Source organism: Hippocampus guttulatus, chromosome 1, assembly GCF_054856545.1.
Source record: "Hippocampus guttulatus isolate MCC_2025c chromosome 1, RoL_Hgut_1.0, whole genome shotgun sequence".
In the NCBI taxonomy this organism is placed as follows: Eukaryota; Metazoa; Chordata; class Actinopteri; order Syngnathiformes; family Syngnathidae; genus Hippocampus; species Hippocampus guttulatus.
Window position 1 is genome coordinate 16784927 of NC_141261.1, and position 21679 is coordinate 16806605.

The window sequence follows — 21679 nt, forward strand, 5'->3', positions numbered from 1 at the left end:
AAAAAATGGTAAGAACATTGTCAACGTAACACAAGTGTATGATGCGGTGGGTCAAGCGTCACCATCGTGGGACCATATGAGTAGTCCGTGGATCATTGTGATTTTCTAGGAAGGTTGTCTATGTGATCATATGACAGTGTAAACAATGGTAGATATTTATAGAAGGGAAGTTGTGCATATTGGCCTTTAACTGTTTCCTAATTGTTGTGAGAAGGCATAAATGTGATCAGCGTATTCACATGAACGCCATCCATCCATCCATTTTCTGATCCGCTTATTCTCGCGAGCATGCTGGAGTCCATCCTATCCGTCTTCGGGTAGTAGGCGGGGTACACCCTGAACTAGTTGCCAGCCAATTGCAGGGCACACAGAGACGGACGACCATTCGCATGCACAGTCCCACCAAGGGACAATTTAGAGTCCAGAGTTAACCTGCCATGCATGTTTTTGGAATGTGGGATGAAACCGAAGTACCCGGAGAAAATCCACGCAGGCATGGGAAAAACATGCAAACCCCACAGGGGAAGGCCAGGCCCAGGAATCGAACATATGACCTCTGTACTGTGAGGTGAACATACCAACCAGTTAAAAATTGTGCCGCTTTATAATAATAATAATAATAATAATAATAATAAGAATAGTTATTGTTATTGTTATTATTATTATTTATTGCTGTTGTTGTTATCCATCCACCCATTTTCAATACCATTTATCCTGAACAGGGTCGCAGGCGAGAGTGCTGGAGACTATCCCAGCTGACTTCAGGTGAAAGGCAGATTACACCCTTTACCAGTCGCCAATCAGTCGCAGAGCACAGATAGAGACGAACAACCATTCACACCCACTTACACTATCACTGAGTGGGAACCGATCCCACGCTGACTTCTTTTTCTTCTTATTCTTACTATTATGAACCTGATGTGGTAGAGAACCCCACCCAGCCCTAATAATAACAAAAAAATGACTGTAAATTTCCCCATTGCAGGACAAATAAAGGATATCTTAATTGAACGTAATTTTAACTAATTTGTCATTTTTGAAGTGCTAATCAAACTGGTAACCCTTCGCACTAATCAGAAGCCTCCTGGTCCTTGTTTTGACCAGCACTTTATGTTACCTCTTTGTCTGTGCGATTTTTGTATTAAAACATATTTTTGCTACGGAGACCTTTATGACGTCTACACTTTGGGATCCAAACTTAATTCGGCTTGTCCGAAACGTAACAGAAGTAGCCCTTCCTTTAGAAAAGGTTGGTGACCCCTGATCCCATTTAATGTTTATACAATAGATAACAATACATGCTGATTTATATAGCGCTTTCACAACAGCGGCAGCTGTAACAAAGCGCTTAACAAAACAGTTAACATAAAGTAAAATCCATCCATCCATCCATCCATCCATTTTCCGAACCGCTTGATCCTCACTAGGGTCGCGGGGGGTGCTGGAGCCTATCCCAGCCGTCTTCGGGCAGTAGGCGGGGGACACCCTGAATCAGTTGCCAGCCAATCGCAGGTAAAGTAAAATAATAAACACAACACATGTTTGTAAACAATAGGCAGTTACAGTACTTTCATGTGGCAGCAAAGTGACAATTACAACTGTTGTGTTTGGGGTTACTTCGCCAGACACACTCAGAAAAGTTCTTTTTTGGGGGGAAGTAACCTTAAAATGAGCTTTGCATTCAAATAGCTTCACGGGCGTGCAAAAGCAAGTGAAGTGAAGGCTACCTGTGGTTCAGCAGCGCCAGCAGCTCCCCTGCGTGATACAAGTCGTTGCGTGTCACGCGACTGAAGCGGAAGGCGTTGAGGTTGCAGAAAGTCACCGCGGGGAACGTCATGATCGGGCTGGCGACCTCGTCCAATCTGGTGACGTGCGGATACTCCAAGTAGAAATGGATTCGGTCCACGCACACGAAAATCAGCACGGCGAGGGAGGCAAAGAAGACGACGAGCCACAGGCAACGTCGGAAGCAGAAGCGCTCGTAGGTGAAAATGTGCGAGATGCCGTGCAGCGTGGACCTGTGAGCGAAAACTTCAATCGGCGGGGGATGATGGGTGTCCGTTTCCTCCAGTTCCACCTTCTGGTCCATCGTCGGTGCGGGTAAAACGTTCGATGCCACACACTTCAACCTACTCGTGCGTTCATTCACCTGTGGCGCCGACCGTCCACCTGCTCAGGTGCGGACACGCAGTAAACCACCCACGGAGTCCACTCTCCATTTCCCACACGCGCAAGTGTGACGATTAGAAGGCTCCCCGCCCGCTCCCAACGCCCCCCCCCCACCCTCCAAACAGCACCCGAGTCAATGTCAAGTTCCCTAAACGCAGCACCAAATCAGGCTGCACGTTTGCTCGTCGATCATGTGTGCAGTGGAGCGCGCATGGCAAGTGCGCGTCAGCAAAAGAGTCGCAGACGAAACCGACACACAAATCCTTCAAGACAATTCAGCTCATTTAAGAAGAGTTGGCGCCAAGCCTGCCTCTTTCGAGGCGCACATTTTCATGTCCGGCTTCCCTGCTCTGAACGTGCCGAGGAGTGAGATGCTCGCTTGTTGCAGTAGCTGATGAGGCGCGAGGTTTCTTGCATGTGAACACGTACGGGGTGGCGAGTGTGCGTGCGTGTAAGCAGCAGCACAGTTTATTTTTTTAAAATCGCCACCTGAAAATGGATAAGTATCTTCAGGAGGACTAAACCAGTGATTCCCATCCTTTATTGAGCCAAGACATATTTTTTAAGTTTGAAAAATCGCACGGCTCACCACCAAACAAAATTGTCACAAAAAGAGGATACATACGCTGAAATTGACATAAAAAATATGTCAATTTCATACTTTTTGCCATCTAATAGAAAATTGTTTATTTGTTCTTTCCTTCACTATAAATTGCTGGCATAGTTAGATGGACAAAGATGCATTATTTGGTATAAATAACGAATTTTCTCATCAATTAAGTACAGTAATATTTGATCATCTCCCACGGCACACCGTTCGAGTTCTCATAGCACACTAATGTGCCCCACTGGTTGGGAATCATTGATGTTTTCAGACTTTTTAAAAAATCGTTTTTCACGGTTTTAATCGTTTTTCAGATTTTTTTGTATCGTTTTTCATGTTTTTTTTTCTCCATTTTTCTATTTATGTTTTCAGAATATTTTTTTTAAATGACATGAAATTGCTTCCTTGTCCCTCCGCCGCCACCCCACATCACCCCAAAGATAGATGGTGAAAAGAACTAAATGCAATAATAAAACTGTAATGCATAAAAGATAAGTCTAGGATCATCGTATTGAGTCTAGGATGAGATTTTACCCAAATTGAACGATTCAGTAAATAACAAAGAAATGAAAAAGCAATTTTCATGGGTTTCAATACAGTGTTATCTTTACTTATGAACGTCTCTTCACACAACATTTTCAAGTTACGAAACGGATGCAGTTAAAAGTTAAATGACCATCATTTTTATTCTTTATCCTTTGTTTTTAACATTATGCACAACTCTTCATTGCACAATAAATGAGTGTAATGATCTAATTGTAACATGTATTTGTTACATATTTTGATGCATTTTTATGCTTTAGGAAACATTTTTTTCAGATCTTTTTTGGGGGGGGTGTAACGAATTAGGGCATTTACATGGATAACGCGTCTCTACTTACAACATTTTCTAGTTAAGAAATTTCTGTCAGAACCAATTAATTTCGTAAGTAGAGGTACCACTGTATTAAACACATGGATTTAATTTAGCTCCGTTCTTATCATGGTTGGGAACTTTGCCACAATTTATGCAAGGTAGCTGTCCATGGTGCTGTTCTTCAAACTGTTCTCCCCCGTCCCTGCAGGGGGCGATACCGTCACTTTGATTTGTTTTGTATCAGCGAGGCAAGCGGAAGCGAGGGGTGCACGTCATCAACGAAGGAATCATGGCGTCACCTGCCGTCGTTGCTCGTGTCCCTCGCCTGGCTGGGAAGGCCGTCAGCTTTTTGTCGGTTGGGCACACACAAAAAAGTGTTCTCTGGCTGGCGGCAAGACAATTCATCACGTCGACTGAGAACAGTAAGTGAACACGTTGTCAAAGTTAAACAAAATAAAAATTAAAAACACGTCAGCTTGGAATCAGAAGCTGCTTAGAGGTCAGTAGGTGTTTATGTTTTTCTTGCTCAAACGGGACGGAGGTCGTTGTAGCCTGCTCTGTGCCCTTGGCTCACTTTGAAAAGGTGTAACATGAACCCGACTTTTAGTGTTGTGTCAATGTGTCAAACATTTCTTTTGATTGAAAATATCGTATTTGAGATCTTGGATACGGTTCCTAAATGATAAAAACAAGTTCAAAATAAAACGAGAAAAACAAATTAGTCGTTCTACAAATACAAATAAGAGATCTTGCTAATTACACTGGCCGACACTGTTTTTATTTTTTTATTCACATTTTGAATATGACATTTCCCTAACAGAATAAAAAGACCAACAATGTTGCAAGTATCTTCATATACAAAATAAGAGATAATTTTACTTTCAATATTTATAGTATGACATGTCTTTTCAGAAATGTATTTCTCTACATTTTTGAAAACCTGATATCAAACGGCTATTCACAGAAAATATAAGTCACACTTTCTTGATCAGTCTTACAAATACATCATCTAACGCAACAGATCTAACATCCATCCATCCTTTATCTTTTGTGCTTATCTTCACAAGGGGTTCCGGGGCATGCTGGAGCCTATCCTAGCTGTGTTTGGCCAGTCGGCGGGGTACACTCTGAACTGGATGTGAGCAAGTCACACATAGGAAAGCAATCATTCACAATAACACCTAAGGACAATTTTAGGTGCTCAGTTAGCCTACCGTGCATGTTTTTGGAATGTGGGAGCAAAGCGGAGGACCCGGGGAAAACTCACCCGAGCAAGGGAAGAACATGCCAACGCCACACAAGAAGGCTGGAGCTCAGATTCGAACCCTGGACGTCTGTGCTGTGAGGCGGATGTGCTAAACGTCTCAAGATCTTGAGACATATAAATTATTTGGATAATTGGACCAGGTTTACGTGACCTCCAATAGTAAAGCTGTGTTAGCATTTTAGTTGTCAGGCAGTCGGAGCCAAGATCCATTAAATTATTCATCTGTCGTATCGTAACCTGAACCATTATGTATGGTTCAGAGCAGGCTGATTAAACTTAGGGCCGATAAGGTCCAGCCTCAATGTTTTCTATGGCCCATGAAAGCAAATAGTGTGTCTGCTTAATGTTTTTTGATGCATGGATTTACTTTGTCTTCATCTGGACAGAAAATCTTCAAAATCTGTCATATTTCTGGATTTTGTGTCCGTGTTGGATTTAAAATCAAATACCAAAACAGTCAATCACTTTTTCATTCTTTTTCAAATTCAATCACCTTAACCATTGTGGTCCGTTTGTGTGCAGGTCTACAGTTCCGCCTTGATGAGAGGACTGCTCACAGCAGTCTGGACCTCTTCAAGAAGGACACAGGCGTCATTTACCGCATGCTGGGTCTCGACCCCAGCCACGTGCAAGACAACCCCGAGCGTTTCCGAGACTGGGCGGTGGTGTTTGCCGACGAGAAGATCACGGGCGGTCGCCACTACTGGGAGGTGACGGTCAAGAAGTCCCAGGAGTTTCGAGTGGGCGTGGCCGAAGCGCTGATGTCCCGCGACGACTGCGTGGGCACCAGTGCCTCCTCGTGGGTGTTTGGGTACGCTCAGCGCAAGTGGTTCGCCATGACCAATAACAAGATGGTTCCCATCACCCTGGTGGGCAAGGCGGACCGTATGGGCATCCTGCTGGACTTCGAGGCAGGCCTTCTGGGCCTGGTTGACATTGAGAAACCAAGGATCGTTCACGCCATGAGAGGGCACTTTAAGACTCCCCTCTGTCCCGCGTTTGGACTTTGGGATGGGGAGCTCCTCACGCACTCGGGTCTGACTGAGCCAGAGGGTCTCAAGTAGTGATGGGCAAATGAAGCTTCATGAAGTACTTGTGGTATGTTTGACTCTTCTCAAGATAATGGCTAGTTCGATGGAAATGTATTACATTTCCACTGCATCCTTAAACCATTAGAGTGCCATCTTGAGCAGTCAAAAATTACAAGTGCTTGATGAAGCTTCATTTGTCCATCACTAATCTCAATTGATAGTTGGAATTAGGATTGCAAATGGCTGTGAAATTTCATGGGGAGTTTGGGGGCGGGTGATTTCAAGGAAATTTTATTGTCAGCAGAAAAGTCAATCCATCAAACCTTATTTACAGAGCACTTTACAGGCATAATAATGCAACTCAAAGTGCTGTGCAGTGAAAAAATATATCACAAGTGCCTAATAAAGCTTCCTTGGTCTAACACAACTCGTAAGTCAAGGTACCACTCAACCTGCATGAAATACAATTGTCAGTCAGGATTACTCTCCACAACAGTATTTAAGAATCCTATTCAGAGCCAACTCCAATTTTGAAAATTCCTTGTATATGCCCATACAATCCCATCGAATTTTTTTCTGATGTGTTGCAAGTCTCACTGTAATGCCGTGTGTGTGTGTGTGTGCGTGTGTGTACTGTAGATATAAGTGACTCATTGATGACTGTAACGTGTCTGATCCTCTGCAGGTTGATTTTGACGAGCCTCTTTGATGGCTCGCCCGGCATGCCATGCATTGATCAACTTTTTCGGTGCTACTCGGTCATCTTAATACTGTACATTTTTTATTAAAAGAAGATCACAATTGACTTCTTCACGTTTCTGTTCTTCACATTATGATGACGTATATTTATAAGAAGAACAGAACAACACGTTATTACGTCTTCTGCCACATATGAACGTTACCCTGAGTCATTTGTCTACCACTAGAAATGTTTCTCTTGAATTAACACAATAGTATTCCTAAACACTAGCTTCTTGACATGACATAATTGTTATGATAAGTCACAAGTATTTGAGTCACCTTCGTTTGAGAGTCACGTAATCTGTTTCAGAAACATTTGTGCAGGAGGACAAATAAAAATAACAGGAATTGGCTTTTTCTTACGACTGGGATAAGAACACCTACTACAATTATATACAGCAGCACATAACTCTTACGTGTTATATGAGGAATAGAATAAAATGTTCCTCCACATGACAGTGCCATGAAATATTGTGCAATATTATAAAGATACTTGCCGGTAACTGGCATAGCATTAGTGAGCACTGTCAATGAACACATCAGGTGAACTTGCACAATTTCATGAACTCCAATGAAAGAGGACATCAAAAATACTGGCACTCATTAAAAAATGAATCCCTTTCTGTTATTAATTGAACAGAATTTGCTTTGTTGTGGCCGGACTTTACGACTGTGCTTGTATTATAATAATTGATTGTCGTGTCCCTGAATACTGACGAGAGGAATAAATATTCGAAAGAAGTGACCTTGCCATTCCAATACTTTTGGAGGGGACTGGATAACCATTCCCAGCCATATTCACAAGTCTTCGATTAAAAAAAAAAAAGGAAGCTTGTTTTGAGGATGCAGGGATCACTTGGAGCACACGAACACACCCTTAAAGAGATGTTCCCAAATACACTGGAACCTGAATCACCTGACTGTGAGCCGGTGCTAACCACAACTTCCCCGTGCTGCCGCAGATCTGTTATTGTGTCTCAGTAGATTGCGCTAGCGTGAACGTGCATAAATTGCCCGAACTACATCTAAAAGCCTACATGACTCATTTGTCTGAGTCACCCTGTTTCATTTCAAGTGCCATATTAATTGAGCCTCGCTCAATCCCTCAATTGATGCTCTCCAGCGTGTCCATGGTGGTCTTCTGCTCCTCCTTGAAGCTCGATGATTCGCCGTTACTGTACGCAAGCTGGTACTGCTGCAGGATGGTGGCGATGACGTGATGGTCAAACTGCCTGGCGTCATCCAGGGGAGTGTTGCCCCATCTGCCAATAAACACCATGCCATGGACATGACATGGACTGTTATACTGTACTTTCAGACTGACATTTTTGGGCATTTCTTCTATTAAATATCACACTAATAAATGCACATTATAAATTGGACACTGTCTACCTGTCTTTGATATCAGGATCCACTTTACATTTATCAGTGAGGAAGATGACAGCTTCTACATGACCTAAAAAAAAAAAAAAGTATGTGATAACATCTTGGCCAAAACACACAAAAAAAACCCATATCAAGTGTCAATCAAAAGAGACAAGTCCAGATTGTAGCCTGCCTCTCGCCCAGCGTCAGCTGGAAAAGGCTCCAGTTACCCTTCACCTGAATGAGGGCAAATAGTCGAGCAAATGGATGGATGGACTACAAGAGAGTCACCTTCTGCTGCAGCGATATGGAGAGCTGTACGAGAGTCGTAGTCTCGCTGGTCCATGTCCAACGTAGAAAGAGCAAACCTGGAAGTCAAGAAATGGGACACTACCACTGACTCTGTTTGCAAATAAAAACTTAAGTTAAAAAATAAAACTGGAAAATACACTTTCATGAAGGAAATGCATTAAAATGAAAATGCTTAAAAAAACATAGAAAAGACAACTAACTGAAACTACATTTTAACTCAGAGGTTTCTGGCTTGCACACAAGAACTACTCAAAAATTAAAAAAAAACTAATGCTAAAACTAATTACAACGAAGCATTAAAAAAACTGAAACTAATAAAAACTAGCAAACCTGCCCTAAAACTGATTAAAACTAAATGATTTTTTTTAAAAACACACAAAACAAAATAAAAACTAATCATAGTGAAAATTCCCAAACTATCATAACCCTTGCCTAGAGTGACAAATCTGGAGTTTATCAATTAGCAAATGTTCTCATAAATGGTTGATGATATTTGAAATAACGCATTGCTTTTGAATCCCTTCTGACAAAAAGAAGTGGTGTTCTTTTTCCCATCAAGAACCCTTCTGATACCTCCTCAGAGCAGAGACGTCACCGCTGTAGGCCGCAAACATCAAGTTTACAACTGCTTTGTTCTAAAGGATGGAGAAGTCAGTACGATGATGATGATGATGTTCTGATTTTGAGAGTGGATGCAACTTGGCTCGGAACTCACCGGCTCGTCATCTAAACTTCTTCTGGGGTCGTGCTTCTTGGTGAAGTGTCTCATGTTGTCGTAATTGTGGAAGTTAAAATGAGACACCAGCTCCTAGTCAATCAAATGTTGGAATGGATCGCACATTCAAGGTTGATGGGCAAAACTGCGAATTACCTGGCAGAAGTGAATGCCGCGCACGCTGTTCCCCAGGCGATCCAAAGAGGGAGACCAACACACCATGCCCATGACATTGGGGACCACCAAGAGAACGGCACCGGAAACCCCAGATTTGGCGGGCAAGCCCACCTGGAAAGAAAAAATAAATAAAAAACAAGCCTATCTTTCTCAACGCACCTGTATTCGATCAAGAAAAAAAGCCATCTCAAGTCAGTGAGGCCTATGAAAGCGTAACTCACATGGAAGGCGAACTGTCCGGAGAAGTCGTACATCCCGCAGGAATGCATGAGACTCAGCGTGTTCCGAACGGCCTCTGTGCTCAGCACACGCTCGCCGGTGATTGGACAAATGCCTCCGTTGGCCAGCGTGGCCGCCATGACGCTGCCTGACTCGCACGTCATCTCGATGGCGCACAGCTGCCATGGAAAAAACGGGGACTGATTTTGACATTCGAACTTCTCATCCAACTTCAGATATGACAGAAAAAAATCGAGCGAGTTTTTGCGATTATCCACACTGAAACAAATTTTTGTTGAATTTATTCCAGATACATTTTTATTAAGTGGACTGACTATACATCTGGATCCAGATTATCTTCTTTTGTGAATCCAATAGACGAAATAAATTTGAGTGAATTCCACACATCCATTTTTTTTCAGGGTAGATTGATAAGCATGAAAGAAAAATGGGTTAAAATTTCTCACTGGACCATGTCCAATATGTATTCGTCCATTGACCACACTGCTCTAGATCCTCAAAACAATAAATTTCTTCATTTAATATGTCATCAATCACTATATAAGTTAGAAAGGTCCTCACCTGGAAGTAGAAGTCAAGGGCATCACTCATGTCAACGTTCTTGGGGAAGCACTACAAGTTAAACATTCTCACATCAGAGTTATCGCTTATTCAAGATATGAGAACTTCGTTTGGAAACAAAACCGGCACGCCAACTTACTTTTTTTTCCTTGAGGTAATAACCAATTGCATAGTTCCGATCACCTGTCTCCCTCTCGGACTGGAACCTGTGAGCATGTTACAGCTAAGAATCGACAAAAGAAATTACAAAATAATAGTTTTCTATTCCTGATACTCACGTTGCATTGCTGAAGCCAACATACTCTGCTCCCGCTGTACGCTTCAAAAACTCCATTACCTGCAAAACAGACGTGAGGAGATAACATTGTGGGACATGGAATGAAACCTATGCAATGTGCACAGTGAATGAAAAAAACAAAACAAAAACAAAAGCAAAAAAACCAAAACACTTTACTCACGTAATCGAACCTCTCTGCTTTTTTGGAGTCAGGCTGTAAAAAAAAAGACAAAGGTGAAAACTGAGATTTTTGTTGCGGTTGAAACGATTCATAGCAGCCCTACAGATGGCAGTGTTTGAGAACTTTGACTGGTGTATAAGGTGAACAGGACCCAACATGATGTCACAATTTGCATGTAATGTAATAAAACTGCTGCCTGGAACAACAGTTGTCTCTAATTCCCTTTCTCTCTCTCTCTATATATATATATATAACTCATGCAACATCTCTCTCTCTCTCTCTCTCTCTCTCTCTCTCTCTCTCTCTCTCTCTCTCTCTCTCTCTCTATATATATATATATATATATATATGGAGTTGTATAAGGTGAACAGGACCCTAAGAGCCTTCGTTGCGAACTCGATGAGGATGTGGAAAACCACACTTGAAGCCAATGGCAAGCCACTTACCCAAGTGTCCATCAAATGTGGCATATACCAAGGTGATGCACTCTCCCCACTGCTGTTCTGCATAGGACTGAACCCCCTAAGTTAAGTAATCACCAAGACAGGCTATGGATACCGCCTCAGAAATGGAGCTACGATCAGTCACCTCCTCTACATGGATGACATAAAGCTGTATGCTAAGAGTGAAAGGGACATAGACTCCCTGATCCACACAACCAGGATCTACAGCAGCGACATCGGGATGTCATTCGGGCTTGAGAAATGTAGTCGGATGGTGACTAAGAGAGGAAAGGTAGTCCGCACTGAAGTGGTCTCACTCCCTGAAGGAACAATAGCAGACATTGAGGACAGCTACAAGTACCTCGGTATACCACAAGCCAATGGCAACCTCGAACTGGCAACAAGGAAAGCGGCTACGGCCAAATACCTCCAGCGAGTGAGGCAAGTCCTAAGAAGCCAGCTCAATGGCAAGAATAAGACCCGGGCAATAAACAGCTATGCCCTGCCAGTGATCAGATACCCTGCAGGAATAATAAGGTGGCCAAAGGAAGAGATTCAGACCACGGACGTTAAGACCCGAAAGCTCCTAACCATGCACGGAGGGTTCTATCCCAAATCCAGCACCCTGAGACTGTACGCAAGCCGAAAGGAAGGAGGCCGGGGACTAGTGAGGGTGAGAGCCACTGTCCAGGATGAAACATCCAAGCTCCATGAATACATCAAGGAGAAGGCTCCAACGGATGACGTACTCAGAGAATGTCTCAGACAATGGGGAACAGAAGATGAGAGGGACCATCATGGGAGGACAAGCCCCTACACGGGATGTACCACCGGACCATAACTGAAGTGGCCGATCTCAAGAAGTCCTATCAGTGGCTAGAGAGGGCTGGCCTGAAGGATAGCACAGAGGCACTCATCCTGGCTGCTCAGGAGCAGGCCCTGAGCACCAGAACCATTGAGGCCCAGATATACCACACCAGACAAGACCCAAGGTGTAGGTTGTGCAAAGAGGCATCTGAGACGATCCAACACATAACTGCAGGGTGTAAGATGCTGGCAGGGAAAGCCTACATGGAACGCCATAACCAGGTGGCTGGCATAGTCTACCGAAACATCTGTGCGGAGTATGGACTGGAAACCCCAAGGTCAAAATGGGAAACACCTCCGAAGGTGGTGGAGAATGACAGAGCGAAGATCCTGTGGGACTTCCAGATCCAGACTGACAAGATGGTAATGGCGAACCAACCAGATATCGTGATCATAGATAAAGGGCAGAGGAAAGCCGTTGTAGTGGATGTAGCGGTCCCAAGTGATGGAAACATCAGAAAGAAGGAACACGAGAAACTCGAGAAATACCAAGGGCTCAGAGAGGAGCTGGAGAGAGCCTGGAAGGTAAAGGTGACAGTCGTGCCTGTGGTGGTCGGAGCACTCGGGGCAGTGACCCCCAAACTAGATGAGTGGTTGCAACAGATCCCGGGAACAACATCGGACATCTCAGTCCAGAAATGTGCAGTGCTGGGAACAGCTAGGATACTGCGCAGAACCCTCAAGCTTCCTGGCCTCTGGTAGAGGACCCGAGCTGAAGGAGGGACGGACACCACCCGAGGGGTGAGATGAGGATTATTTTTTTTTATAGAGAGAGAGAGAGAGAGAGATGTTGCATGAGTTATATTCCCTATGACAGTTAACCTGAAATCATCTATTCACCAAACGTAAACAAGTTTCAAGCAGGCAAGGGCACTCCTCCTGCCTGCGGACGCTCTGGTTGGCCGGAAGGACACGCACACCTAACCCCCTCCCTCTCCCATACAGGCCCTCCCTCACAAGTGACCCAAGGTTTACTTCAGTCAGCTGTGAAAGTAAGGCCAATTTCAAACAGGTGGAACACGTCCACATGCTGTGTTTATCTGTGCCCACAGATAAATATGACGTCTGTCAAGACAAATGGTGATGGTTCAAAGTCCAGCGTCAGTTTGATCAGTTTGTTTTGCCCAATTAGGTAACCGAGTTATAGCCCAGCTTGTTCTTCAAATATTTTCAAAATGATCACAGGTTCGTTCATTAGATTTATAAAAGACTTTGTGAAAAATAAACCATCCTATCTTACTTGAAAAACAGACAAACAAGAAAAAATATATTTGTAATGAAAAAAGGCTTTAAGGACTTATTATTCACTGCATTTTCAGAAAACGTCAAAATGTAATTGGTTTCTAATTGTACCATTAGCCGCCTCTCTACAAAGGTGATACTGATCAATATTACCGTATGTGCATTTACAGACATCGGTGGCAGATATGCAGTGTTTACCTTTATTAATGAACTGATAACGATAGCTCCAGCATTCACCATTGGATTGTGTGGTTTATCTGCACGAGAAATGAGAGCATGTTATGAATGAATTGCTGAGACTCAAAAGATCTACTTCACTTATTGGAAGCGTTCTTCTGATGTGATGGAATAATCCAGAGTCTGGCAAAACAAAAGTTGTACAACCTGGTTGGATCCTTTTTGTTTTGTACTGTTTGGTACAGTTCATTTTGTTGTGTGTGGACATTATTAAAAGTAACATCTAAACAACTGATGGTCTCCCTCGTCTCAGTTAAGGTCACAGTTCATGACTCAACAAAAAGGAAGAGACTGGGCAAAAATTACATTCAAGGCCTGGGGTGGAGGTACCAGGGGTTAAAAACCAAGTTCCAAGGCAAAAACCACTAATGACCAAAAAGAACATAAAGGCTTATTTTACATTTGCAAAAAATAAAAAATAAAAATAAAAATATCGGAATGATTCAAAAGACCTTTGACTTTGTTGGACTGGTGAGACGAAAGTTGAACTTTTTGCATCTTGTTACATAAAATTTAACACATAAAAATAACCTCATACTAACAGTCAAACATGGAGGTGTTAGTGTGATGGTCTGGGGCTGCTCTGGTTCTTCAGGACTTGGATGACTTGCTGTGATTGATGTACCCAAGAAATCTGCTCTTTAATCTCTTTACAGCCATCAGTTCATGACCACACGCTAAAGTGCATTGGGTTCTTCATAAATCCAAAACACACCAGAAATCAACTTATTGAATGTCGAAAAAGGACAAATTTCTTAATGAGGGACCTGGTCAAAGTCAGTGCTTGAATCTGATTGAGATGCTGCTGCATGACCTTAAAAGGCCGTTCATGCTCGACAACACTGAAATTAAGCAATTCTGAAAGGAAGGAATGGGCCAAAATGTCTCCACATGCTGTAGATGTTAAAGACTGATTGCTAGTTTTTGCTGCTGTGGGTGTCCCAACAGAATATTAGATTTAGGAGGCAAGCTCTTTTTAAAAATGGGTAGTTAGTTAGGTAGTTAAAAGCTTGCTTACCCTCCTCATTCAGCGATAGGTTGTTGAACCTGAATCCACTAGGCTCTTTGCCCACAAACTGGTGGACGTGTTCGCTGCCCAGTTCGTGCACAGCGATGGCGTACTCCAGTGGCTTGACACACGACTGCAGACAGAAGGGAACCTTGGTGTCACCCATTGAGTGCCTGCACAGCACGAGCAGATAAATGGAGAAACATTGACAAAATGAGATGGTGTAGTTGCTGAAGGATGTCAGAGTGGAACCAAGCATTTATCAAGAGGATGCTTACCTTTGTCCATCAACGGTACACAGAGATACTCCCCAAATGTCAGAGCTGAATTTTGCAAGTTGAGGAATGTAATCAGCTACCTGCATGGTGACATGAACAATGAAGCGCGATGTTAGATTTCCAATGCACTATGCATTGAAAGAACTACAACATAAGATACATACATACATATATATACAGTATATATATATATATATACACACACACACACACACACACATTTTTTTAAAGGTAGGTCTGTTTTGTCCGTAAATGTGAGTGTGATCGGCTATTTGTCTATATGTGCTATGGGATGGGGAATTGTGGATGGAAGTTTGTTTGTTTTTGTTTAAAATCAATGTTATGCTCTTTAATCAGATGTGGATGTCCCATTATATTGTTTCATGCCCTTTCATCAACGGACATCAAAGGGATGGAGGCCCTTGTGGTTGAGGTACCACTGTAGTAAATACCATCGTGCATCTGTGACTTACTTGTCCCCCATCTTGCTGTTGTGCGCTGTCATATATTACTTTAATTTTCTGAGTGAACGCTTGAAAGTCTGGGATGATGAACATTTTTCGGAAGGCCTTAGTCAGCAGCATGATGTTGTTACCTACACACCTACAGGAGAATGACAGATTTGTAATTTAAAAAACACGATGTAGAAAAAAATTAGCACACTGACCAAGAAATTATTATTTTTTTTAAATCAGAGATGCACCTATTTCGAATCTACACACATTTTTTTCCCTCTGGCACATCTGGTTTTCATAATAATAATAATAATAATAATAAGAAGAAGAATGATACTGATATATGTAGTATTGTAATATATTTAGCAGCCATCCCTAATCCAATGCGATTCTAGTGCAGGGGTGTAAAACTCATTTTTGTCATGGGCCACATTTTAGTTACCGTTTCCCTTGGAGGGCTGTTATAACTGAAACCACATATGAAGAAGTCAAGAATAAATTTGACAATAAAGTTGTACCCATCATAATAACTGTTGATTCAACTCTTGTTTAAGTTACTATCATGGGGGGTTTGGTAACAAGAAAATGCTGAGAATATCTCTCTTATTTATTACATATGAGAATTACATTTTTGGTAGACATTTTAGAAAGCATCATGGAAGGTGACATGTTTGATCTGCTTTCGCGGGCCACATAAAATGATGTGGCGGGCCATATCTGGCTCCCGGGCCTTGAGTTTGACACCAGTGTTCTCGTGTGAGATTTGGGACACCAGAAGAAGTAGAGAGGGTTTGCATTACTCAAATGGTCATTTTCAGGAGAAAAATAGTCTCTCTCTCTCTCAGAGCATTTTCTGTGAGCCTGAGAAGGAAAAGATGGGAGGAAAAAAAAAAACATCGAATGTGTCCATATACTGTACTAGCCTTTCTGTCCATTTGTTAGGAACCAATCTGTTGGAGTATTGAACTGTTGATCTTGGTTACGTAATGCAGCCTTTCCTAGTCCTTGAGCACACTCAGCTTTCCTGCTGCAGCTCTTGGCTTGCATGTGCACATGTGAAAAGGGTCTAGTGACAGCTGTCGCCTCAGAAAGGCCTGCCTGCCTCGGTCAGTCTCTGCTACTAAACACCAAAGTATTTTCTAAATATAGGCTTCGAAATCTAGAAAGCCCCTCAACTTCACTCGTCCTTTCAAATTTTGATTTCTTGCACACGCTTGTCCTCTGAATGACTGACCAGGTCCAAAGAAGGCAACAGGTCCAGTGATAGAAGCTCATTAGGAGCACATGACTGCAGGACAGCATACGCGAGAAATTTCGAATACAGTACCTTCTAAAGAGCGTTTTGTCCATCATGACAGGCCCCAGTGAGTCAAGTGTGACTTGGCGAATCTGACGCATGCAGTCACGCAGCCGGGGGTCAGAAGTCCACAGACCTGTTTTTCTCAAAGCCTGTACAGACAACACAAATGGGGAGAAAAAAAAAAAGATTGCTGATGTCTAGGAACCTTCAGCGTCTCTGTGGATGCCAAACATGGAATACACATTTAGGAACAAGTGTTGGAGGGAGAAGCAGGACAGCAGCTCCATAAGAAATGTGTCTGGTTTGAAGGACGCCACATGGATAACTCTGTAGGACATATCAGTCGGCTCATAAACAGTGTTATGATCGATTTGGATTTATTTCATTTTGACTTTTGGTTTTAATTCAATTAGTTTCATTTATTTTTTGAGCAAGTTAATTTTTTTCGAAAATGCTTCATTTGGGATGTGAAGGAAGACAAGAATGACTTAGTAGTAGATTGAGCAGCTTTAGAAATCACAGCATTTTTATTTTGGTAACGTGTATGTTAATACAGTAGAAGGATCCATCAGAATTCAACACCATGTTCCATGGTTCGGGATTATAAAATAATGCATACATTCATCTCGACACATTATCAGCTGCTATGTTTATGAGCCATCATTGGCTTGTCTACCAGCAAAGCCATTTTGTGTTGGTGTCAAAAAGTCCAGGACCTCTTCTCATGTAACATATCCATTCATCCCTTCTCTATAATCTCTTATCCTGTCATGCATAGGGATGGGCCATTAATAAAAATGTAATCTTGATTTTAATTTTAGCTCCTCACCATTTTAAAAATATTATAATAGACGAAAAATTATTCATGTGCTAAACAACGTGATGAATTTGCAAGTTCCTGGTGTTGTTGAAGTACCCTGAATGCACCACGTTGCTTGTGGCTGTCAGCGTGTGATGTGTATGTGCTCTTGCCGTCCTTGAGCGTGCTCTAAGATGTAAATCTAAATACACAACAGAAACGATTACACACATTGTATAGTTAAATATAAGACGCTTTTCATTTTAAACACATCGCATGAGCTAATGCTAAAGTCAATGTAAAATCCCCTTCACACGCTAACATGAAATTTAGCATCGACCTCCTAGAGTGACAATCCTTCAGATAACAATGCACATACACATACATGCAGTTAATATAACAAAACTCAAAGGTAAATACTCTTCTCACCCCACTCAGTGAAAAATGAGCTATATTAATAGAGCACAGTCACAACTTTCTTCTTTGCTTCTTATCTAATTGTTAAGTCTTGTACTTCAGGCATGAACAGCACCCCATTGCCCCTACAGGGCCAAGGAACAGTTGGTATTTATTTTGCTATCATTTGAGTATATTCTTATTTTACTTTGCCATTATTTTAATTTTTGGTTGTCCGTTCAAAGTTTATTTAAAATTAAATTCTGAATGACTCACAACACACCAACTCACATTTACACAAGGAATGGCAGGAAATACGATCCGTGACGTCCAAGGCCCAGTAAATCCCAAGACTTGTGGAAATAAAAATGTGACAACAACAACAATAAAAAAAACCCTAAATACGATTAAGATAAAAGGGAGCTGCTTATTCAGCAAATTAAAAAAAATGTGTGCAAGGATGCAAGGCAGCAGAGTTTTGAATGGCGCCGAATGGAATTGCAAACGGCTTGAATGTCACATGATGTCATGTCTATTGAGGGATGTAGTGATGGTGATGGAGCATCGAATAAAAGGCGGACAACACTGTGCACTGGTCCCAAGTCAATCATAACATTCTCACTTACAATTAATTACATCTTCACATCTACACACTTCATAGCTTTGTAAAATGCATAATGTGTAATAAGTTACAAACAAGCAAACATTACATTATGCTGGTACAGCATAATGGAGTTTACTCGTCTACTGTGTAAATGTTAATGCAGCAACAGATTGAAAGGGAGAAAAACAAACATGTTCGACTATGCAAACAACAATGCCACTGGTTTGCTGTGCTCAATTCCACCTAGTTCTACGACCTATTTCTACCTGAGTCACTTCTACAAACACAGCCAATCATCCGAAGAACACAAAACAAGGCAGCTGTGTACACAAGGGTCACTTCTCTGAGGTATGGAATCTGTTCCATTAAGTAAGAATGTCACCATAGACACAGAGTTCACCATATGTCTGATCTGTATGTAATGTGATGTGACCAATGAGGTCACAAAAGTCAGCCGGATGGTTAAACTGGGCATTTCATTCATAATATCCATCCATCCATTTTCCGAACCGCTTGATCCTCACTAGGGTCGCGGGGGTGCTGGAGCCTATCCCAGCCGTCTCCGGGCAGTAGGCGGGGGACACCCTGAATCAGTTGCCAGCCAATCGCAGGGCACACAGAGACGAACAACCATCCACGCTCACATTCACACCTAGGGACAATTTAGAGCGTTCAATCAGCCTGCCATGGATGTTTTTGGAATGTGGGAGGAAACCGGAGTACCCGGAGAAAACCCACGCAGGCCCGGGGAGAACATGCAAACTCCACACAGGGAGGCCGGAGCTGGAATCGAACCCGGTACCTCTGCACTGTGAAGTCGACGTGCTAACCACTGGACTACCGGGCCGCCCTTCATTCATAATAGTAAGAAATAAATCAAACAAGAATAATAATGTGAATAATAATGTGACCTGTTGATTGCATATGTGAGACCTCTACAAAAGATTGTATCCTAATCTAAGGCCTTGAATACAATGCGTACATTGTAGAGTGATATCAGTACACAGGTACTAATGATAGAGCAACCTGGAAATTTATCAAGTTGTATTAGCACCAACATCAATCCAGTTCTGAATTATCCAGCATGTATATTTAAAATATTTATTTCTGTTTTATTTCTACCGTTTAAATGGCAAAAGTGATCGTTCCAAGTTGTTTTAGTGTCCTTTACCTGTGGTTCACAACAACGATTCCTTTTACATGAAAAAAATATCTTGGACACCAGATGACTTTTGATTCAACTGGACTAGGCTCTTATATGTCTCCTGATGTTTGCTAGCACAAATGTCAGAGGTATGTTTAGGAAGCACAAGTGGGCGCAGTGTTTGTGTACAGATGCAGAATGTGCATGAAGGAAAGCCAAAAACCGATGGCGATGTGAGCGTGCTGACTGTGACTCACTGATATGAACTGTGACATGGGCATCATCTCTTTGCCGTCGGTGATTGTGTAGAAAAGTAAGTCTTCCATACTAGACATCAACCTAAAAACACACAACATAAAAAAAATATATACACTGTACTGTACTGAACTGTTCCTGAAATATACAGGTACATACACACACACACACACACACACACATATACATATATACCTGTATATACTGTATATAGCAGATGGTGAAATTACATGGGCTTCCATTCATGTTGCATTTCTAATCACTCAATTGTGGTGGCCTGCGAGGACCTACTTGCCATGTCCTTGCTCCACATCAGGACCGGTCTGGTAATGAAGTAGGGCTCTGTGAGTATGAGGTGGTGTTGTGAGCCGGCAGGGTAGAAAAACAGCTTGCTGCGTCCTGGACAGAACACTGCTATCAGCTCCAACTCTGTTTGTGACGCCTGCATTCTTCAATAGCCGCAAGACTCCTGGGTTGGCTGTCCTCAGAGCTTTCAAGCAATGCATAGTGATCAGTAGGACCTACTATTTGATCATTGAAAAGAGTACAAATTTTCTCCCGCTCCAATGGTTGATCTAGACTTCTGTGAACAGTACTTTAGGGCGTTCACAGTTAGTAGTAGCTGCTCTTTCAACTACATGCTGTCGTAAGGGGGTGGGGTCACGCGGCCCAATGGCTGAGGTGCCAGCGCAAATAGACAACAGCAGCTGCTGAGACTGAGCGGGATATTCTTTGAGCTACTGTTCATGATCCTGATTGGTCAAATGTTATCGTTGCAGTTTCATCCACTGGGAAGTTTGATATCAAACGAAAGTAGGAAACATTCCATCTATACAATTCCCATTGTAAAGGGGCGGGGATAACATTTACTTCAAATCTCATTTTTAGACAGGTGTTGATCACAGAGGTCAATCATAACAAACGCTTACAGTACATGTATTCTAATTAGCATTATGAATATATACAGTATATACTCAGTGGATACAAAGGTTTACACACCAATACTCAAATGCCACTTTGTTTGAATTTTAAAATTGAGAACAAGATAAATATTGCTGTAAAATCATGCAACTCAATTAAAAAAAACATCTTTTTGAGAGGTGGGAAAAAATAACAACAAAATAAAACAATGTGGTTGCCACTATTATAATTGCGATGTGGCACACTTCAAACTGCTAAATAGGAATTAGCATGCTCAGGTTATTATAGTTCATGTAAACTAATGAAATAACTACAACTAAAATTGAAAAAATTAAATTCATTAATGAAATAAGAACAAATGAAAAAAAAACCGAAATTACTTCTTACATTATTAAAAGTAACTTTAACTAAAATTATAGCGAAAATGTGCTTTGTTCTTATGTTTGTCAATTCATTTCGGACATGAGCCGTCTGGGTTTATTTCAAATATTTTTACTTCGGGATTGCTGAAACTTGCTGAAGTACTTTACTTTCGTACTTACCATTTTTTTTTCGTGTGACAAATACTTCATATATTTAAAAAGAATATATATACAACTAAAATGAATAATAAAACCAATAAGAAACTAAAATAACACGTTTTTGACAAAAAATAAAAACTAACTACAGATAAGAAGCTTCCTCAAAAAATGAATCAATACTATTTGAATTTAAAAAAATAGGCAAAAGGAAATAAAAAGTACGGTACCTATAAACGAAACCTCCAAAACTATAATACCCTGCAACACACACCTCCCACCATTGAAAATGACTTTGATTAACCCGAAAGATAAATTTCGGGAGTTCTAGGAGGCTTTTCCTGACTTTTTTCATCTTCTTTTTTTTTCCTCTAGTCCACGACAGGTATATGGAACCACTCAGAATTTCCTCCACTTTTATCCAAGGCCCAGCAGAAGCAAAATAGCAGCTGTTCATGCTTCTCTGTATGTATGGCGCTCATTTGCCAATGCCCAGTGTTGCGCTTGTGCTAAACATAGCTTTCAGAATCGGGGTGAAAAAGCTCAAGCTTGATTTTATTGAATTATGAAAAAGGCAGGGTTCGCCCTGGACTGGTCACCATCCAATCACATGGCTGGAGGTGAGAATGTGAATCTCAGAAATGTGACGTTGCACTATTCTACCGATGCCCTATAGATGACACAATATTCCTAATATGTGTGCCCTCAGGCAGCC

At 41.8% G+C, this 21679-nt stretch overlaps 3 protein-coding genes across 5 annotated transcripts in view; 1 reads left to right on the forward strand and 2 right to left on the reverse strand.

Annotated features, from left to right (window-relative positions):
* The window catches only part of LOC147210691 (acid-sensing ion channel 1-like), a 39233-nt gene extending 37144 nt beyond the window's left edge, over positions 1-2089 (reverse strand). For both annotated transcript variants that reach the window (XR_015101323.1, XM_086114888.1), the window contains exon 1: positions 1728-2089. Coding sequence is in view for 1 of the 2 variants with exons in the window: in XM_086114888.1 (XP_085971014.1) it covers positions 1728-2089 (362 nt within the window). In the remaining variant the exon portion in view is untranslated. The remainder of the gene's footprint in view (positions 1-1727) is intronic.
* On the forward strand, positions 1966-6732 carry spryd4 (SPRY domain containing 4). The gene is made up of 3 exons (XM_086114905.1): positions 1966-2100; positions 3838-4051; positions 5419-6732. Exons 2-3 carry the CDS (start codon positions 3919-3921, stop codon positions 5958-5960), a joined length of 675 nt encoding a protein of 224 aa, XP_085971031.1. The 5' UTR covers positions 1966-2100; positions 3838-3918; the 3' UTR covers positions 5961-6732.
* On the reverse strand, positions 6203-20150 carry LOC147210693 (glutaminase kidney isoform, mitochondrial-like). 2 transcript variants are annotated; one of them, XM_086114867.1, is made up of 18 exons: positions 19817-20150; positions 19528-19609; positions 16355-16476; positions 15046-15175; positions 14573-14652; positions 14304-14467; positions 13247-13305; positions 10497-10529; positions 10317-10375; positions 10178-10244; positions 10039-10089; positions 9459-9635; positions 9217-9348; positions 9061-9153; positions 8919-8980; positions 8325-8401; positions 8061-8124; positions 6203-7930 (listed from the first exon to the last, which is right to left on the reverse strand). In XM_086114867.1, the coding sequence occupies exons 1-18, from the start codon at positions 20029-20031 to the stop codon at positions 7774-7776; spliced, it is 1824 nt and encodes a 607-aa protein (XP_085970993.1). In that variant the 5' UTR covers positions 20032-20150; the 3' UTR covers positions 6203-7773. The 2 variants fall into 2 exon arrangements, with proteins under 2 accessions (XP_085970993.1, XP_085971001.1); XM_086114875.1 differs by having other exon boundaries at positions 19821-19967.
* Between the last annotated feature and the right edge of the window lie 1529 nt (positions 20151-21679).